This window comes from Solanum dulcamara, chromosome 4 (assembly GCF_947179165.1).
Source record: "Solanum dulcamara chromosome 4, daSolDulc1.2, whole genome shotgun sequence".
In the NCBI taxonomy this organism is placed as follows: Eukaryota; Viridiplantae; Streptophyta; class Magnoliopsida; order Solanales; family Solanaceae; genus Solanum; species Solanum dulcamara.
In genome coordinates, this window is record NC_077240.1 from 76,940,378 (window position 1) to 76,961,947 (window position 21,570).

The 21,570-nt window shown below is 33.4% G+C and overlaps 2 protein-coding genes and 1 non-coding gene across 3 annotated transcripts; all 3 read right to left on the minus strand.

Annotated features, from left to right (window-relative positions):
• Positions 1-192: 192 nt before the first annotated feature.
• Positions 193-3,084, minus strand: LOC129885134 (G2/mitotic-specific cyclin S13-7-like). The gene is made up of 7 exons (XM_055959340.1): positions 2,817-3,084; positions 1,931-2,118; positions 1,636-1,845; positions 1,416-1,541; positions 1,071-1,319; positions 828-989; positions 193-743 (listed from the first exon to the last, which is right to left on the minus strand). The coding sequence occupies exons 1-7, from the start codon at positions 2,857-2,859 to the stop codon at positions 396-398; spliced, it is 1,326 nt and encodes a 441-aa protein (XP_055815315.1). The 5' UTR covers positions 2,860-3,084; the 3' UTR covers positions 193-395.
• Positions 3,085-6,519: 3,435 nt separating this feature from the next.
• TRNAA-UGC (transfer RNA alanine (anticodon UGC)) lies at positions 6,520-6,592 on the minus strand. Its single transcript has one exon. It is a non-coding gene; the product is annotated as a tRNA-Ala (tRNA).
• Positions 6,593-7,258: 666 nt separating this feature from the next.
• On the minus strand, positions 7,259-20,174 carry LOC129887644 (protein DGS1, mitochondrial). The gene is made up of 14 exons (XM_055962815.1): positions 19,844-20,174; positions 19,455-19,569; positions 18,987-19,190; positions 15,134-15,271; positions 14,850-15,011; positions 14,328-14,522; positions 12,342-12,442; positions 11,674-11,763; positions 10,162-10,234; positions 10,051-10,079; positions 9,828-9,951; positions 8,288-8,398; positions 7,914-8,014; positions 7,259-7,829 (listed from the first exon to the last, which is right to left on the minus strand). Exons 1-14 carry the CDS (start codon positions 20,065-20,067, stop codon positions 7,709-7,711), a joined length of 1,788 nt encoding a protein of 595 aa, XP_055818790.1. The 5' UTR covers positions 20,068-20,174; the 3' UTR covers positions 7,259-7,708.
• Between the last annotated feature and the right edge of the window lie 1,396 nt (positions 20,175-21,570).

Below are 21,570 nucleotides of genomic sequence, written 5' to 3' on the forward strand. Positions count from 1 at the left end.
TTTTTAAAATGAGAGCAAATAAATAATAAATTTCATGGGAAGAATATCAATGAGGAGGGCAAATTATGTGTCACCCACATAATATATTTCATGGCATGAACTTCATTTGAAAATATTTAAAAAGAATATCTACCATTTTCTATGTATGTCTTACATGTAAAAATCATGTTGCATGGACACCAAAGTTACACATTAAAGAATGAATCAATAATTGTATTCGCACAAAAAAGGAACATATTGTTGAGGATTTTACGAGACTTCACTAGTAGGTAAAATCATAAAAACCATAGTTTCTCCAAACCAAAAATCACACCAATAGTCTTAAAAGCTAGAGAGATCATCACACCAGTAACATGATCTCAACAAAACCTTACCAAACTAAAAAACAATCAACTCTAAGAAGAGGTAGCAGCAGCAATAGTAATAATTGGTGAAAGATTTCTTGCTGGTGGGAAGAGGGCAACAGCACCTCTATCTGGACTCGAAAACTTCCTGTAAATTGCCTTGAGCTTATTTTCTGCAGCACCCAAGTGATAGCTAACCAATTGCTTTGCATATTCCATCAACTGATCTTCTGAGTATCCAGTGTGGTGCTGCAGTGTTTGAGTCCATAGAGGACTTTTGTTGAGAGTACTACGAGCAGCGTAAACGGACGATGCTGCCAGCATTGATGGACAGTATGCTATTATGGTCTTATAGTTCATCAGACCAAGTTCAGCAAAGAAGAAAGCCATGTTCTCCATCTACAACACATCAACAGAATGAGTTAAATTAGCCACAGCCAATACACACACATGAAAAATTTATGTCACAAGATGAGTTAGTACCTCTTGATCATTTGGTGTTGAAGCTTTAATGTACCTAACCAGAAACACATATGGTGTTGGAACTGTCAGATACCATTCCAGCTTACCAAGAATTGCTTTCTCCATCTGAAGTATCTGGTCTCTGGCATAAGCATTGTCTGATATATGAATGAAATCATTAACCTGCAAGAGATGAATTTTTTTTTCAAATCTTTGTTCCATTTGGCACACAACAGAATAACAGACTGCATAATAATAATATACCTCTGGTGCCCAAATCTCTTCATACTTGCAAGCAATTAGCATTGAGCTAATGCCAACTAACTGAAGTTCCCTCCTTGGAACCGTCTTCACCGAGAGGAAACGGTCCAGTATGTTAATTGTAAGGTAAAGGCTTTCAGGCATTAGCTCAAACTTCCTATGAACTTCTATTAACCAGTCCACAAGAATGGCTCTCATCTTATGATTCAACTCTGGTTGAAAATCCATGTAGTCATTCACTCGACCTTCGTCCTGGATTAGACACAATAGACAATCAAGTAGCATATGAGGTTCTGAAAGTGGAACACAAACAGTACAGAACAAGCAAAAGAGAGTCACCATATATACCTCAGTGAGCTTGTAGAAATTGTAGATATCCTCAACATACTCCACAGCAGCCAAATGATTGTCAATATCCGCAGCATCAATATCGTCAATCTCATTCTTTGGTCTATTGGCAAGTCCACAAGCAGCCTGACAAAGAACACATTTTTCAGAATCTTGATATTGCTAAGAACTACACTTTATTCATCTAAAGAGTAGGGAAAATCTAAATGTATATAACAACCTTGCTTCTTGCAGTGAGGGTAGAAGTATAAGTCTTTCCAGATTTCTTTGTTTTTCTTCTGCTGCTCAAGGGGCTTTCCTCAACAATTTGCTTCACTTCCTTATCAGGGCTTATGACAATAACAGTTTCAGGTGGAAGGTTGTCTGATGCCTTCTTCTTAACTTGTGCCTTTGTAGGACCAACTTTATTGACAACTTCTGCAAGTGGTTTCTACAGAAAAAAGAAAACACAAATTATATCCACCATTTCAACATTTATAAATCCATTTGTTCAATGTATTTAGGTAAATTTTCACCTTGTTCTTCTCAGCTTGTGCATTAGCTAGCAACTGTGCACAAAAACTCCTAGTAGCAGGACGAGTGATCTGCGCTTTAGGCTTCCCTTCAACAGCAGGAGCAATCACAAGGTTGCCTATGTCTCCGAGCACACGCCTATTTTTCCCAACAACTTGTCCAATTTTCTGTTTTCCTCCCATTTCTCCTCCTATAGAAATTAGTAGAATTCTCATGAGACAAATGATAATGTTCTTGCAACATAAAATTAAAGATACCATTTTTCAATTATTCAATCAAATCAGCATCAATGTCAAAAGAAAATCGACAATGAAATTGATATGCATCAGTAAAAAAAATCCATATTCATCACCATGCAAGAAACCATTTTTTAATATGATTTCTCTGACTAAGAACGTAAACAATAACCTAACATCCACATTTCATTCTGATGATCAAATATTTCAAGAACCCCACTATAAGCACACAGAAAAAGAACATTTTTTTCGTCTTTATACTAAAAAAAACTTATCTATCATGCTCATTTCATTCCGATATCAAATATTTCAAGAACTCCACTATAAACACACAGAAAAAAAAGAACATTTTTTCTCTTGATAAGAAAAATCCCATCCATCATTCTCCAATATCAAATATTTCAAGAACCCCACTATAAAATCACACAGAAAAAGAACAGTCCCTGTTGAAATTCAATTGAAACTTCGTAAAAAAAAGAACAGAAAAGGCAAAAAAGCAGGAATTTCATTGAAACCCAACTATAAGCACACCAAAAAAGAACATTTTTTTTCATCTAAATACGAAAAACCCAGATGACATTCAATTGAAATTGTGTCAAAAAAGGAAGGAAAAATCATAAAGAAGCTTTAAAAAAAAGGCGAAATTTCAAACCTCTTGGTAAATTATGAGGAACAACAGCTTTATTATTATCCATTTCAACTTCTTCTTCTATCTGATTATTACTCTGTCCAAAAACACCACCAATACTCGTTAAAATCGATGACAGAAAACAATGGAGACGACTATTCCCCGTCTCTCCTCCTTCTGTATTTTGAGTCGCCACAATTTCTCTTTTGTACAATTCTTTCTTGAATTTTTTCAAGTTTTTTTTTCCACAGATTTTTGAGTTAACAAAGAGAAATTATGAAGAAACTATTTGGGATTTATATGGAGGAACAAAAATGGCGAAAGGAGCGTTTTTATGACTTTTTAACGGTCATATTTTTTGGGGTTTTGAATGAGGAGCGTTAGATGGAAACTAATCGGACGGTTGAGATTTGTTTTAGGGTAATATAAAAGACTTCTTTTTTTTTAACTAGCCGTTAGAAAGGTAAGCTTTGTTACCGTTTTGGTAAAAGAATATGTTTTGAATTTATCTTACAGTTGATTCAATGTATCACGAGATACATGTATTTGGACGCACCAAAATCTAGTAAAATTTATAATATTGTAAATTAAAGTGTATTTAGTAAGGAAAAAGGATAAAAAATGTCTTTAAACTATTTGAAATGAACAAAAATGCCCCCGTTTATAGTTTGGTTCAAAAATGCTTTTACCATTCATGATTTGGTCCAAAAATGTTCTTCTTATTATTTAATATGTCGAAAATACCCTATTGTTACAAAATGGATCAAAAATGCCCTTTTTTCGAAAAAATATATATATTTTTTAAAAAAACAAACCTTGTTCCTTATAAAATATTATTTTTAAGGAATTCTATTTTTTTTTTTAAAAAAAAAACGCTTTAAGTAATAAAAATGTAGAAAATTATTTTATTCTTCGTAATCTCATTTGATCAATTAAAAAAGAATAATTTCATGTACTCTAAATTTTAGCGGATAATATATGTTATATATATAAGATCATAATAAATTCATCATTAATTTTATTCAAATAACAATAAAAAATAATTATCATAAAATAAGAAATATTTTTAATTTTTTTCTAATTGAAGTAGAATAAACATTTGCTAATAAAAGAAATATTATTAGGAAAAAAATATGTTCAAAAAGAAAATAAATAATATATTTATTTGAAAAAGGACATCTTTGGCCTATTAAATAATAATAAGGGCATTTTTGGACCAAATCATGAACGGTAAGGGCATTTTTGGCCCAAACTATAAACGGAGAACATTTTTGTTCATTTCAAATAGTTTAAGAGCATTTTTGACCCTTTTTCCTTTAAATAATTAGTTCCTAAACTAATGGAATTTTTATAAATTTTCCATTAAAATAATATAAAAGATATGTAAATAAAACAAAACAAAGATCTTTATATGTTTTGTTTTATTTACATATCTTTTATATTATTTTAATGAGAAATTTATAGAAATTCCATTAGTTTAGGAGCTAATTACTTAAATACACTCTAATTTGCAATATTACAAATCTTACTAGATTTTGATGCATCCAAATACATGTATCTCATGATACAGGATCAAATGTATTTGTGATACATATACAAATTTCACTTGCCTTCCTCGCCTCCCTCCCATCTCCTAGATACATGCGAATCACACCAAATACATATAGATACATGTATCTAGTGTGTATCTAGTGTGATTCGCATGTATACGAGATACATAACTCTCACTTACCCTCCTCTTCATCTCGCTTGCCTCTCTTCCTATTTTTAGTGTGTCAGATAGCAAAATTACATATATCTAGGTGTATCTACCTTAATATATTAGGAATCTCTTTATTGATGGTAAGATACGTAATTGTTTAAAAATATATGTAAAATTAATATATATAGTAAGGATGTATGTCTAATAAAATAGTTTTTGCTATTTTATATTGACCTTTCATAATATATTCAATGTAATTTTATAAATGGAGTTTGAAAAGGTTGATGGCCTCACTAAAAGGAATTACATTAAAATATGAATTAGGTATAAATAAGTCTTGATCATATTTTACATGTTTATATGAATAAGGATATTTTCGGTGGGAAAGTATGGTGATATTATTTAGCCACTTCTACCAAATTAAAGTATTAGATCATTGATTTAAAAATAAATCCATACGTGATCAAACTAGAATTACTAACCATCTTAGTCTAAACGAATTCGTTAACGTATCATTTAGTTGGAGAATTTTAGTATCTTAATTGGTTAACTATCTGAACTTTTTTTTTGAACTTTTCACTTTATTGGTGATAATTTATATTCCCCGCTTTATACCCTCTCCACCAGGGACGGAGCTATGTGTAGTTTAGGGGGTTCATTCAAACCCTCTGGACGAAAAATTAAACTGCATATGTAAGTTCAATTTCTGATTTTATAAGTATATATATTAAAATGAACTCTTAAAACTAAAGAGAGGAGTGACTTAGTGGCTAAGGGGTTCATTATTGATTGAAATGGTCCGAGTTTGATTTTCATTGCATACAATATGTTTGCATCTTTTTTTGCTTTGGGAAAGGTTGAGATGGGCTCAAGTTTTGAGCTCAGAATGCCAATCCAATGAAAAGTCTCATTGTTTTGGGGTTCAATGTAAAACTTTATTATTATTTTTTCATTATTTTTCTCTCTTTGCTATTTCTTTTTCTCAATATGTCTTTGTGTAAATTTATTAGACACATTTTTGATAACTTTTGTGTTTTATTCTTTTTATTTATATTGCTCATTTTGCTTCTACATAATTCTCTTCCCATGTACTCACTCATAGAAGCTATTTTAAAAAATGATGAGTTATTATTAAATTTGAATTGAGTTAGAAAAAATATTATATGAACTACAGTAAATTAAAATTAATCAAATGAAGAAATTTAAAAGTCGTGAATATTCTTTTAACAAAATCTATTTAATTGACTTTTTTCTTCATTTTATAGTATTTCTTTCTTATTTTTTTCAATTCAATTCTAAGAAAATGAAAATTAAATAAAACTTATTTGATTTATTCATTATTTGTCTTTTTTTACAAATGATTAACCTAGTAAATTGAATTAAATGAACTAAAGAAATTGACAATGTCATTTATTTATCTCTTGAATATACATTATAATATTAGTAACTCAATTTTTACACCTTATTAAGAGAATCTTAGTGATTTTTAAAATAACATATGATTGAATGAGCTCTAATTCAGAATTCAAAAAAAGTTCAAAATAAAGTAGAACACTACAAAAAAAAAACAAGAAATATAAAAAAGCTTGATGGAGCAGGGTAAAAGTAGGAAGAACCTAAACGCGGAATGATAAGACAAGTTAAATTTAGTGGGTTAAGATTGCTATTTTCCTCCCATCTTGCTCCATTTTTATCTTGTAACTTTCACGTGTTTACTTCTTTATACTTCGAATCCCTTTCACAGAAATCCTGGCTCCGCCATTTTCAAAAATAAAAAAAGAAAGTGAAAAGGCTCTTGACGTCCTGAAAATGAATTTCACTTCACATAGAAATTTGAGATTTTGTGAGTGAATGATTATTTCTTACTCTGTGTTTCAAATTTTATTCTCCAATTATCCTTTTGAAATTTTTTATTTTTAGGGGTTGAAGATAGACCAAACTGTAAGTCGAATATTGATTTTGCATTAAGTTATTTTTGTGAACAGAAATTAATAAATCATGAAAAATATTGTTTTTTTAAAAAGGTGGAGATGCGGGGGATCGAACCCCGTGCCTCTCGCATGCAAAGCGAGCGCTCTACCATTTGAGCTACATCCCCTTGTTATTTATGTAAGCAATTTAATAATATATTAATATAAAGATTGTTTTACGCACGATAGAACAAACAAGGATATTTAATTGGTTGGGATATGCCGTGAGATTATTTTAACCTTCTTTTTATATGGGATAATAGTGCCACAATTTTAGTACAAATTGTAGGTAAAATAATTTTGAAATTAGCTACTACCTCAAACCAAATATGAAATACAGTTGATTCTAAGTTTTAGTCTTGGTTTTCCTTCCATATCAATCAATATATTAGTCTCCTTTATCCCTTGCCTTGCACGACCACTCTTTTGTCCTTAGACAAAGGTTCCCTACTCTCGAAAAAAATATATATTAATTGTTATCGATACTAAACATATTTGTTTTGTCTTGCTTCAAAAGAGATTGGTATTGGTAGAGTCACATTCAACTTCGTTCTAGGTTCACAATTTTTCCTAATAATTGAATTTATTTGAATATATAGTGAGTACTTAGTATAAATCATCTTCAAGAGTAGTTTCTGCAACTTCAAAATAGGTACTTACCTATGTTTTCATAATTGAATGGATGTATAGAAAATTGTTCAATTTGCAAAGTGCTATTGGGTATTGTTAGAAATTCTTAATTAAGAAACTCATTTTTGTATAGCTTCATTGCAAATAGAATGCACTTACAAACATTCCCAAAGGAGATTGCATCTATAAAATGTTAAGAAACAATTATTGAATTTTGAATATTTATCAATTCAAACTTCATAAAATATTGCCAGATGAATGCAATGACCCAATTCTGTGGATGATCTTTACTTCCAAACAACTGGTCTTTAATAAGTATCAGCCAAGAAAAATTCACATCTTTTTCCCAAAAGGCCTGTCAAGTGAGAAGTCCTTGCAGAAAAACAAACAAGTCCCAAAATGGATGTATTCCCCCATTCTTTGCTGGGGAATGGGAGCTTGGTTCTCTCTTGAGTTGTACAATTCAAATGTCGTGGACATTGTAACGAGCAGAACAAAATCTCACCCCCGAAGACAAAAGAAAAGGGTGGAGCGCGAAAAGGGGGGCATCATCCCCCATTTATACAAAAAGGCAGCGTTGTTTGAATGAAACAGTAAATGTGAAGACTGCAAAACTATTGTACTTTTGGTAATGGAAGCAAGCAGTCATATACCCGTTCCATTCTTGATGTAATCCTGAGTTTATGTGCAGTTTGAATATCTGGCTTCGCCAAGTCAATGATATCCTGCCTCAAACTATTCACATGTAAATATCAAATTAGAGTTATAAATTTTGGAAATCCAAGCATTGGTTAAGATAAATGACAAAGATAAACAAACCTGATCCATTCACCAGTAGCCCTTGCATGTCCTTCCACAGCACAATATAAGCGATCCAGATAATATAATGCCAACCCCAACATGCATTGACCATCTTTTTCCTGAGGAATTCGGGGAAAAGAAGAAAAAAGGGAATAGGAAAAACGAAAACAAGAACTCAGCTCCAAGCTATGGCAGCATTACATGCAAGCACCAAGTATTTATCTAACAAACTTGCGGGAGAGAAAAAGATACTTATTGCATTACTGTTAGGGAGAAAGGGATCGAGTAAAGGGTTCTAAATAGATTGTATGATAGTGGGAAAAAAACATGAGATTCTCATAGGCACAAATACTATTGTAATAAAAGTGCTGATAAAGTTCAAAGGGCCTTACTTGTCCTTTATCTTTGTAGCTTTCTAATTGCATAATCTTTCTCTCTACTTCCACAATTAGCAGTCGTCGTTGAATTCGGGCAACCCTTCCCCTGCCTTCTGCTTTCTTATCCTGATTCCATTCAAAATTTAATGGTGTTATATGATTTCGCACAGCATGGCAAGACTCTTAAAATGAGAGACCTCTATTAACTATCATATATATCAACCAGTAAATGTTACTATTTCCTTTCTTGGTAGTTTCAACTAATAATCACTTCCTCATGTCAATAGCATTAGAAGGGGGTAAGAGAAATGAAGACTCTTTAAATGAGAGACCTTTATTAACCATCATATGTATCAACCAGTAAATGGTACTCCCTCTGTCCCAATTTATGCGACACACTTTCCTTTTACTCGGTTCCAAAAAGAATGACACATTTCTATATTTAGTAACAATTTAACTTTAAAATGCTCATTTTACCCTTAATGAGATGATTTATAGTCACACAAACATCTATGACTTGTTTTAGACCACAAGTTTCAAAAGTCTTTCTTTCTTTCTTAAATTATGTGCCAAGTCAAACAACATCACATAAATTGGGACGGAGGGAGTACTATTTCCTTTCTTGGTAGTTTCAACTACTAAGCAGTTACTCATGTCAATAGCCTAAGAAGGGGAAAAGAGAAATGAAGAAGATATCTGCTGAAGTTGTTCCGAGTCACAGTTGAGTCCACTTTTTAGGTTTAAGATGAAATGGGAAGTGCCCAATCGAGAGGATCTAACAATTGCGTACAACTATGAAGAACTCATCATTGTATAATATCATAGAAACTATTTCTGTGAATTGCATAACAAGCCTTCCTCATCAGAAAACTCCTCCTCCAATCTCTTTCTCAAGGAAACTCCTTCCGATCTTTTTCTTTTGATGACATCAGAAGTAGGTTCCCTTACTTCCTCCCATACTCCAATACTCTATCTGGCGAACTCTGAATTTATGACCAACCTCTCCTTCAATAATCTTACAACAAATAGGATAACAAAAGAAGCGGTAGTAGCCGAACCAACTGACATAGCTCATCAAAAGTAGAGGCTTCAAGAACTGTGTGAACGGAGTGTGGAGAGGAGAAGAAGGTCCTTATACAAAGTAGTACGTTTAAGAAGTGTGGGAATAGAACCCTGTTCCCTCTCTCCCCAGAGTTCTTCCTCTTTGTCTCTCATGCGACAAAAATCCTGATCCCTTTACAATTATTTTTAATGGAATAATATTTATGATGCAAAAATTCAACTTTTTTGTCCTTCAGGCTTCTAGCAATTCATTTGCCGCCTTATATGTTTCTAAAGTGATAATGGCTTCAAACTTGTGATGCTGCACCGATCTGCCTTAGGGTATTCCTGATCAATTTTCTGAATATGACCTCAAGAAAAAGGAGGGGATGTACGGGAGATTCAAGAGATTATTAAATATTCATCACGTTACTGAGAGATCAGTTATTGGATGGAAGTCATATATAAATAGCCATGTCCTACATACACACAAAACGAAAACAAGCTGCTTTACCTGTTTAAACCAAGCGCGCACCAACATGATCACAATGAGAGAGAGGAAGAAAGCGGGCAAAGCAGCTAAAATAGCAAAATTGATTTCATTGGCCCTAAGAATTTGATCCAGCTCCAGCATAGCCCTGTTTTAAAAATATGAAAATCAGAAAAGAAAACAAGAAACGCCTTTAACTCTCAGAAACTCTGACTTCAGGACAAGAGTATCAGTTGCTCTCACTCACTCTTCAATGTCAAGCTTCAGCTTCTGAACCTGTAAGGCATAAAAAAAAAAGGTTACATGCCAAAACCAGAAAGAATTGACTGCAAATCTGCAACAGAGTGGAGTATATTACCTGGATAAGAAGAGCACGAGAAAGCTCTCCAGAAAAAAGATTTTGAATTGGATGCATCAGTTCCTTCTCATACCTAAAGTAAAAAGCAAGCTTACTTAATAAGAACAACAACATAGCTAGTGTAATCCCACAAGTGGGGTCTGGGTAGGGTGGTGTGTACGCAGACCTTACCCCTACCTTGTGAAGGTAGAGAGGAGCAAGCTTACTTAAAAGAGAGACATAAAAGCACACACCTAGTTGCACGGTGGACCAAACTGTTAGTGATGTGAGCAAAAAATTAATCTGATCAAATATGGTCTGTCAAGCATATATTACAACTATGCAATAGACTTGTATCACTGCTTGGTTAAACATTCAACAAATACCAGGAAAGCAAACAAAATTATTTGAAACAAGCTGAAAGTAAAAAGTTAAAGATTCTATATTACATCAGAAACCCTAGTCAGTTAACTAGAGATGACAAATAGCTGGTCCATCCAGACATCATACCCAAAAGGTTCAAATCATTCAAGAAAAACATCCTGCAGTTTGTCAACATTGAAAACCTCTTATATCTCCACAATAGAACCTGTAATTGGCTGAGCAGGCAAGCACTACAGACAAATTCATGGAACATAAGAAGCACTACCAATACAATAAAGTTGCATGGATAATTACTTCTGGAAGAGGATGAGGACCATTGGATAAACTATATGATAACAAAAATAAGCACGCCTCTTCTTTTTTCTTTTGATAAAGTAAGTGCGCCTTCATTAAAATGCACATAAAATATTTTATCAAAAAAAGGAAGTGCACATAAGTATTTTTTTCTTTTGTTTATAAGGAAAAAAAATACTTACTGTGCATTTTTTTCTTATGCAACAACAAGAAGTTTATTATCTTTGTCTGATTATCAGTTTCATAGACGCAGGAAAACGGTTCAGCATTCACAGTAGGTCCTTTCCTTGTGAGAAGGAAGCAAAGGATGTATATTGCCTTCTTTTGCACTGTCAAGTGACCAAACAGATCTGAAACATGTTTCTTAATCTATTTAGGGTGGTGCAAGTAATGCCAAAATCAGTTAAGGAGCTTATATGGTGCTCTGCATCCACAGTCTACCATCCTCAGTGTCCCATCTATTAACCTTCTAGCTCTAATGACAAAAATCAAATGCTCCCAACATAGAAAATCCTCCTTCCTACACAAATATTATATTACCCATTCTGATTTGTATCTATTTCCCTAAATTGTAGTTCCTCATCCCCAAAAAATAGAAACTAAAGATACATGTGATTACAAGCAATGCAAAACCTGTATAGCGAGAGCCTCAAAACATCCAAAAAGAACAAAATAAAAGATGCAAGTACTTCCTTAAAAATCTATAAAGCGGCAAGGTAAAAAAATGAATCCATTAGGTTACAACCATGACGTGCACCGGAAGGCAAATAGCATCCTCTACAATGAGTACTAACTACTATTATACAATCCCTACATATTAAATAAGCAGCAAACACAAGCAAAAGGAAGCCATACCTCATCATTACTATTTCAAGCATTTCTTGGTCTGTTGCATTTGGTGGGGCCTTCTGACCCTTAGTCTGCTCAGTGAAAGCTTGCAACATTCTGCAAACCAAGAACATCATAACAGATTTATCCCATAGCACTAAATGCATAAAACGACTCACTTTCTGCACTTAAGAAAAGAAGATAACATGGTACACAACATGCATAACACTCCATTAAAGAGTGAAAGACAAGAAGCACCCCTAGAGCATCATATTGACCACGAAGCAGGCTGGTGTTCTTCGACAAGGACCACATAGAATATTCTACAAAAAATGTTAAAGAAAACGCAAATGGAATACACACATAGAGTTTCTTTAGAAAATATATAAAGAGCTTGTCCAAGTTAGAACTTTCTTCTCCCCCCCAAGACTACTTTTTGTCAATTGCTAAGAGATGTGAGCAGCAAAAACAGACCCAAGGAATAAATGGCTTATATAGAAGTCTACTAACTTATTAATACCTTTGTAAGAATTAAAGATTGAATCAAATTAAAGAGACTCATGAAGAAACAATTTCAAAAAAAATATTCAATTTCAAAAGAGACTCCTGATGAAAGCATTCAACTGTATCTTGTGATAAATCTGAGCTTGCATATTGTTCACAGTAAGTCATGAGCTATAGTTCAGTAAACTAACCTATGTAGAGAGTCGGCAGTTAATTGCACTTCTTCAGGTTCCATTGCACCCTTCTGCCTCTTCCGAAATGTGTAGAAAAGATCGTCTCTTATAGAGATGAGCTGGTGAAAACAACACATACAACCATTCACCGATGGCAATCAGGGTAGTTTAGCACCAAAACCTTAACTAAAACTGATGAGCCAACTCATATCAGCCAAAACATAGAAAACAGATAAAAAGATTGGTCATTTCAAAAGTCCATCATGAATGGAAGGATCATTAAATAATGCAAAATCTCTTAAATACATCTAAAAAGATAAATGAGAACCGAAATGCAAGATGGAAACATATCAGTCGAAGCGTCGAGCACCAATGTCCAGTGACGAAAGAAGTATTTCTTAGCAAGCATGATTAGCAAACCAAAAAAAGAAAAAAAAAAGGAGTGTTTATTATCCAAGTGAAATATTCATGTACAATATTAAGAATCTACATGATGAAAAAGAAAAAGAAGTCTTATATATAAGCAATCAAGAAATATGTGCTCCAGTCCTGTTTATGGCATGCACATTATAGATGTAGAGGATTTATAGAGCCCAACAGATTTGGCATTGAGGCATAGTTGATGAATTCATATAAGCACTCTAGAAAATATTCCTATAGGAGAATCCATCTAAAAAGAGATCTTCAAAGAGAAGTTGCAATACACATTTTTATGGTAATGGAAAAGACAATGTTCCTAAGTACAAAAGGTGAGAGTTGATCTTGCCACATCATTCTTATTGTACAAGTTGTATAGTATAGCATACATCAGAGCCTTCAACCAAAGAGGAAATCCTGTTTAAGGATGCAGTCAGAGCAAATTCAAATTGAAAAGGCAATTTGAACTCAAAATGTCGATAAACGATATGCATTATCTTTTCCTTTTTCAGGTCAGTTAGATACTATAAGATGGTCATAACAATTAAATCCTGCAAAATCATATTATTAATATCCCAAGTATTTGTGCAAATAATTGTTTTCATATTTTGGTTGGATGTAGAAATGTGTGATCATCTCATTTAAAAGCTTAAATTATTAGAGAATGGCACGTTTATTATTTATTTCAGGTTTCAAAACATCCCTCAAGTCAGGGCCTGGTTCTTTTCTTGGATCAAGCATGTGGCATTACTTTTATTGATGGGTGGCAATAAGACTTGAACCGAGGATCTCTGCCTATTCTAATACCAAGTAGAAATCTATCACATCTAAAAGCTTAAGTCGTTAAAAAGAGAACACTTTTTATGTTCATTTAAGGTGTTTTAACATCATAAATTTCAACTCTCATCATATTCATGAATGGTTTCAACAATACAAGGAAAAATCCACTTGAATCTTGAATACAAAGATAAAGAATGAGCAACCAACCATGGGAGATTCATATAACTCTTCACTAGCTTGATAAATTCCCAGTCTAGCATCATGAGAATACTATAAGCTTTTACACAAGAAACTCAAATCCTGGCAATACCCCAACCTTACAGTTCCAATATTTTCAGTACAAAAAAGAAAAGAAAATAACTCAAATCCTGACCCCATGTATGAGTTATAACACAACCCCATGGTGATATTGGATCTACATATCAGTCGACTATTAAAATGCTAATGCTTTAACTTTTCTTTTGAGAAAGTAATAAATGCAAATGCTTCATCATTCCAATATCTTGAAAAGCATTTCCTACTTCAATTGTAACTCCATAAAATTCCTTAGCTTCTTCTACAATCTTAAAGATGAAATTCTAATCTCATAATCAATTTGCAGCAACAAAAAATTGGAACTCATTTATGGAGGACTGCACACACGGATCATGAGAATATAGGAAAATCTCCTGAGCACATTTGAATGTTGACAGAATGAACCATGATAAGCAAAGTCAAGTAGGAACTAGGAACTCAGGAAACAGTATTCAACTTCAATTATTACAGATAGGATCTGAAAGGCAAATAGAATAACTAGGGGCAGCTTACCGGTTGCTCTACATGGTCATTCCAGAAGCTAACTGTTGAATCCTTTGCCTCACGGATCCAATTGTCGATGTCAGAGCTTCCTACTAAACTGCTATGGCGAAGTAACCATAATGAACAGATAGAGATGCCCACAATCCCACAAGTATAGGGTATCCAGTATCGAGTAACTCTTCTGGGCTTCCGGTGAATTTTAACCTTCAAAAATTAATGGCAAACAAACTATCCTCAAAAGATGAGTCAAATTACAAATATATTATGGTAACATACATTGAACTTTGTGTCGTATTCCTACTACATGCACACTCATGTACACTTCAGCTATAGAGATCTCAGTTGACCACTAATGTCATGGCATAACAGTTACTATATACAGCATTCCGTTTCACTTCAGCAATTCAGTGGTGAGTTGATAATCTGATAACGATGAAACTAAATCCATTGCTAAAGATAAAAAAAAATGACCACAGCTTGAAGAAAGAAAAGGTAAAGCTATCTCATTACACGTCAGTAGGGAACTCTTACAATGGCTGCTAGATATGTGTTCAATCTGTCCATATTTTGGTAGATCAAATTGATAGCATCTCTAGTCTCAAAATCAGTCCATTGAGATCCTTCTTGATTAACTTCGGGAAGTTTCTCAAATATCAATGGAAAAGAATAGCTTCCATCAACAGAAGAGCTTTGCTGCAGAATAAATTAATGAACAATGTCAAAAACCAAAATTGACAAACATGTAGCTAGCAAGACAGTCATTTTCAAACATTTTAGGTGGGGAACTTCTATGTTACACAAGAAAATCCCCTCACCTGGCGCACTGCATGGAAATGGCCAATTGATGCCTCCAATTTCAGAAATAGATCATTCATATCAACCAATAATGATGATAATGACTTCTCGGGATCCTTGACTAAGTCCTCGCCAGCTTTGTCAAACTTCACGTAGATCTATACATATGCAGGAAAGACATGAATTGAGTGTTTATTCCTCACCAGCTTTGTCAAGAATGAAAAATATGGTCCATGAAAGTAGTGTTATCAAAAGTTCTGTTGGAGCTTTAAGCGCAACAAAAGTTCATTTTTAGTAAAGATACAGATAGATAAAAATACATATGTAATGCAAGAAAAAAATAACTATCGACATGAATAATAATAATAATAATAATACAACAACTTACCCAGTGTAGTCCCGCAAATGGGGTCTGGGAGGGTGGGGTGTATGTAGACCTTACCTCTATCTTCGTGGGGTAGAGAGGTTGTTTCCGATAGACCCTCGACTCAAGAAAAACGCTTTTGAGAGTAGTTTGAAAGAAATGCAAGAGTAGTTTGAAAGAAATACTACTACTACTACTACTATTAATAATAATAATAATAATAATAATAATAATAATAATAATAATAATAATAATAATAATAATAATAATAATAATAATAATAAATGATTCATTTAATTGAAAAAAATTCAATCAACACTTGTGCATTATTTGGTAAACTCATGTCAAGAAAGTTCAAAAACTATTTAAATTTCTAAAGCACTAGAAAAGATACACCTTTAAGTTTTCCTGATCTGAAAAACAGAAGATACACCTTTAAGTTTTTAATTCAGATTAGTGATGACTTTTCTTATATAAAATTTCTAGGTTCCGATCAACACCAACATATTTGCCATAAATATTTCCTTAAATTAATACATCACTTTTCTTATAGGTAAAGGTCATTATAAAAAACTGCAGTACACAAAAGAAATTACAACACTCCACAAGTCACACTACATACTCCCCCTAAAAAGAAAGAGAAAATCCAAGTACTGATCCATCCTGTCTAGGGTACTGCTACAACACCAAAAAACTACAAATTCTTGATACATTTGTTCTTGTCTAGAAATCTGCAAACTTTTTCCCTCTAAACATGCCTTGTTCCTCTACAGCCATATAGTCCGCAGAATGCAAATAGGAATAGTCCTCCTTATGTGCTTCATGTTTCTTTTAATTCCTTGAGACTGCCATATTTCCAAAAGATTATTGATATTTTATGGTATAACCAAAGATACACCGATAATGTTGAAGAAAAGTTCCTAGCATTGTCTTGAGAAGCTACAATGTAAGAAAGATGTTCGATTGTTTCTTGTTCTTTATTCCAAAGGAAACATCTGTTGCACATGATAAACCTCTCCTTTGCAGATTGTTCTGAATTAGAAAAGCATCCCTAGCCGCTAAAACAACAAAAATAGGCTACTTTCACAGGTTCCCTTGGTTTACCACAACATTTTCCAAGGCCAATTTGGAATCCTCTGACTATTCTGTTGTAATAGCATTCTATAACAATTGTTAACTGATATCCCTGAGGTTGAACCAAACTAATCTGTCTATTTGATTTGATCCATTGAACAAAAACTATCCAACTCCAATTCATTCGAGTTTCTTCTGAAAATAATCTGCCAACCTAAGCGTGAATTAAACTATGAAATATATCCATCTTTGTTCACAGCATAGTTAATAAACCTCTCCCCTCTATTCCAAGTTTTTAGCCATAATTTAATTTTTGCACCATTAACAACTTCAGCCTTGTATACTGGAGAAATTCATCTCACCATACACTTAATTTTTCTGGATTCCCCCATAAGTAAATCTAGTATTTCTACAACATGGGTGCACCACTAAAAAAGGAAGGAAAAAAAGTATTAAGTGGGATTCATCCCTATTCCTCTAGGGTAAATAACTCAGCTTTCAACCAAATGCACCATTTAGTCTTATTGAAGCATGGGTGCCAGACTGCCAACACATAATATTTGATCAATTCTAGGAAATATGCACATAAAATACCTAGTTTGGCGGACAGACCAGGTTCACGTGCACTATAAATTAGCCTATAAATCCGTCCCTAGTCCCCCCACCGTTCTTCAATTGTGTTGGTTTTGTTTCCATCCCTCCTTTTCACCATAAATAACATCTAACATTCTGTCAGATTTCCTCACTCCCATTGTTGTCTCTCCATGACCATTTAAAAAAGCAAACTTCTATTATGCAACTTCAAATTTCTCACTCCCAATCCCCCCGTCTTCTTACCTCCAGTAACCACTGGCAACTTGACCAAAGTTGATGTCCCCATCCCATAGAAAATGCCTTCTTATGGAGTATAATTTTCTTTCTATTGTTGCAGGCATATAGGACATAGTATATGTTGGAATACCATCCAAGCGACCATTGATTAAAGTAAGTCCACGCCCAAAAGACAAGTATTTTTTTTCAATGGGGTTAGTTTGTTGTTGCACCTATCAATAACGCCTTGCCAAATGCTTTTGTTCTTCCTCTTCAACCCTAATGGAAGAAGCCCCAAATAAACAGAGGGGAACTTTTCAACTTTGCAGCCCAAAATATCTGCCAGCTCTTTTACACAATCATCAGCATTCAATACTGGAAATGTTACTTTCGGCCAGAATAATTCTCAATCCAGAAACTAACTCAAAATGTAGCAAAACCCCTCTCACATACAGAATTAGAATTCTATCGGCCTCAGAAAATAGACGGGAATCATCTGCATAAACGATATTGTTAAGCATCAATATCCTGATCATTTCTACCAATTTTTAGACCCCTAACCAACCCAGAGTTTATGCTTTCTTCAACATTGTACTGAGAATTTCCATAACCAAAACAAATAAATAAGGTGGCAGAGAGTCACCCTGCCTAAGTCCTCTATCAGAACTGAAAAAACCTTAGGGTTCACCGATAATTAGAATGGAGAGTTTAACTGTTGAAATACAAAATTTGATCCATCCTGTCCATCACCAAAGTTCATCAATCTCATTAAATTCAACAGGCATTGACAATTGAAATGGATGTATGCCTTCTCTAAATCAAGCTTACATGGCACCCCTTTTTTCTTCCTTCTCAAAAGTTTATCAAGGCTCTCATTTATTGCTTTGTTTTACTAGCTATATATTATTTATTATTTCCATCCTAAAGACAGAGCTCATGGGCACTGAGATGTATATCCTAGCACTTTGGTGCTGCACTAAAGTGTCATCAAAGTGAAGTGAAGAGCCCAACCTATGGTGCACACAGTATTGGGGCTTTTAACTTGTAAAAAATAATTCCTTCCAATCATAGCCATCTTAAAAGTTTCTGTAAAGTGATTAAGAACATATCGGGGTTTTTTCCAAAGCGAGACATGTTTTATAGGGACAGTTGAGAATGTACAGATATAAACTGATACAAGGTTATGAGAAATTGATGGAAGTCATCTCATAGGAATATTGCCATTATAAAAAAAATAAAAAAGGTAAAGCAAAGCAATTTGGTATGAACAATGGGATATGAACTGATAAAAGAACTGCATTGTCAAATGTCTTGTAAAACCAAATAGGATAATCAAAATTGAAGGATCCTCTTGGATGAATTACAGTATCCAATAGGAGCCTAAACTCGAAATGCTTCAATCCCCATCTTGGTTAGAAGCCCAGCAACTCTTAAATTATCTAAACAACTCTTCAGCTTCTCATTTTCCCTTGTATACAATCATATAAATGTACAGGAACCAGTACGGAATGAGAAAATCAGCAAAGGAAACATTATTACAGCATCAAAGAAAAGATTAATGAAATAAACTGCCAAAGAATGTTACATGACTTATTTTCACATGTACTAAGGCAAAAGCAACTAACCTGTGCCAAAAATGTAGCCAAATGATATCTCAAGCTACTCAAGAAATTTATCCTCTCAGATATATATGAAGATGCCAAACAATATGTATGTTGCATCCCAGAACCTTCACCAACACAATCACTTAACAATTGAACTGTGCCATTGAAAAATGCATATGGTCCTCTCTCACATATCATGAAGTATGCTCTTTTAGCATTTGATCCCTGAAAACATACATACAAAACTAATTTAACTTGAACTCTGCCTTAAAAAAGATTGTACATAAAAAAAAGGCCAGCCCTATGCACTAAAACTCCTGCTATGCACGGGTCCGGGGAAGGGCGGGACTATAAGGGTCTATTGTTCACAGTCTTACCTGCATTTCTACGAGAAGTTCTTTCCATGGTTTAAACCCATAATCTCATGGCAACAACTTTATTAGCTAAAAAAAATTATATATATTGTTTCAAAATAATAAAATAGCTAACCTGTGCTTTAGATTGCCAATATTCTAAGTTCTTCTGGATGTAATGCAAATTTAGAAAGATGCACTCCATAATGTCCTCCAAGACACCAACAGTTCTAGATGCATCACAAACAACCCTGCATCTCAGTTAGCTTAGAAACTTCTCTTATAAATATACCTAAAGTTTCTCAATTTTTTAGTTATGTAGCTGAACTATAACCAACTATTTCTCAAAACACACCTCAACAATCAATTGTTCTATTTTCCTACATGAAATATCACAACCATTCAGGTAGAAAAAGTGTGTTTTGATACATAGTTGGTAACAATAAATGCTTTAGGTCATTAGGTGTGTTTTTAACCATTAACTCAAACATAAAATGCAAACTTTAGAGATTTCACAGGACTTACGTAGAAGATTCATGGGAGGAAGGGAAAGGAAGGGGGAGACAGGTCTTTCTACGACGCCTTTTACTGGTGCCTGAGCTGCCCCGGTAGAAATTGGAAATCCTGCTGAGGAAATTCGAGTAGGAAGCCGCCGGAAAGTAACTGGAAATTCGATTCGAAAGGTATTCAATGTAGACGGAGATAGTAGGTTTTAGGCCCTTGCCGGCGTTTTCCGGCGGAGAATCCATCGATGAGTTCAGTGAGTTGACAAACGCCGGTGATCGGAAAATATGCACGTACTGTTACAAAAGAAAAAGGCAATTTGATTTTTTCTTAGTAGTTTTCTCTTTTATTTACATTAGGAAAATTCTGAAATTCAAAATAATGTGATATTCTTTTCTTTCATTTATTTGGAAAAAAAAACAATTTGATATAAAGACAATGTGATTTGAGCGATCTTTTGAAAATAATTTTTTTATTTTTTAAATTAATTCTTAATTATTTATTGAGACTTGAATAAATAACGACTAAAGGTGATAAATATTATTATGTCATGTTTGTAGATAATTTCTCTAGATGCATGAACGTACTTTTATTAAGAAATGAAAATGAAGTTTTCGATATATTTTTAATATATATAAACTTATATGTTGCATACAAAATTGAAACTTTATAAACCGTGAAAAAGTTATTCCTTTATTATGAAATATTTGAAAATGTAAGGGTGTTTTGTTAGATCCTAAGAAAAAAAATAAGATCTGAATTTTTAAATTGGATGATAGTAAATATTGCATATACAAATTTGTGATGTGATTGAATACTACATTAAATTTGAAAAAATTAATAAAGTATTGGTGAGGTTTGTAAAAGTGATAATACTACTCACGTTCTTATTATTGTAAATGACATTGTTTCTTGATCCATTATTTTGGTGTTATATGCGAGATACCTCAATTATGATACCAAATACACTGAACATTTTATTGAACTAGAAGGGTATAATATATGATGTAAAGTGAATTCCAAATTCACTAGTGGTTATAGATTTATCGTGGAGGTGTCATAACATGAAAATTAGTCGAACAAAATTGTTGTTCTTGGAGTTGGCTGATATTAAAGCTAAGTGGGTAAAAGACCTTTTAACGAGTATTTCAATTGAAATAAATCAACAAATCAATTTGTGTCTATGGATTGTGATTGTCGTGACAGTAGAAAAATTAATAATAAAATAGACACAATTATTTGAGACATAAAGTGATAAAATAGTTATAGTGAGATGAAATTATTATGTGTAGTCAAGGTGAATCTAATCAATTCACATACTAAAAGAAATATTGAGGGGAGTAAGATTTTTGTCAATTTGAGTGGATCACCAATGATGGTAATTCAACCTATGTGATTGGAGATCCCATAAATTAGGTTCATATGGGTAATAACAAGTCATTAGTTAATCAAGTAAGTATTATGAAATTATGTCCCTTCGGAAGCATTGTCTGAAGTAATAAGAAGAGGGAAGTGACCACTCTGAAGTTCTTTTTCTTTGATTCCAATGACAGATATTGTACAAGACGGAAGTCATGAGCGATAGCAAAGAAGGCATAGGTCTTAAATTAGAGTGTCAGTGCTCCTCGAAAAAAAGAAATGTGTGAATATAAAGCAATGTTGGAAGGCAAAGTGAGGTTGAGTTATACTCTTAATCCACAACATATTCTTTATAGAGGATGTATTGCTCTGCAGAACACAATTGATGA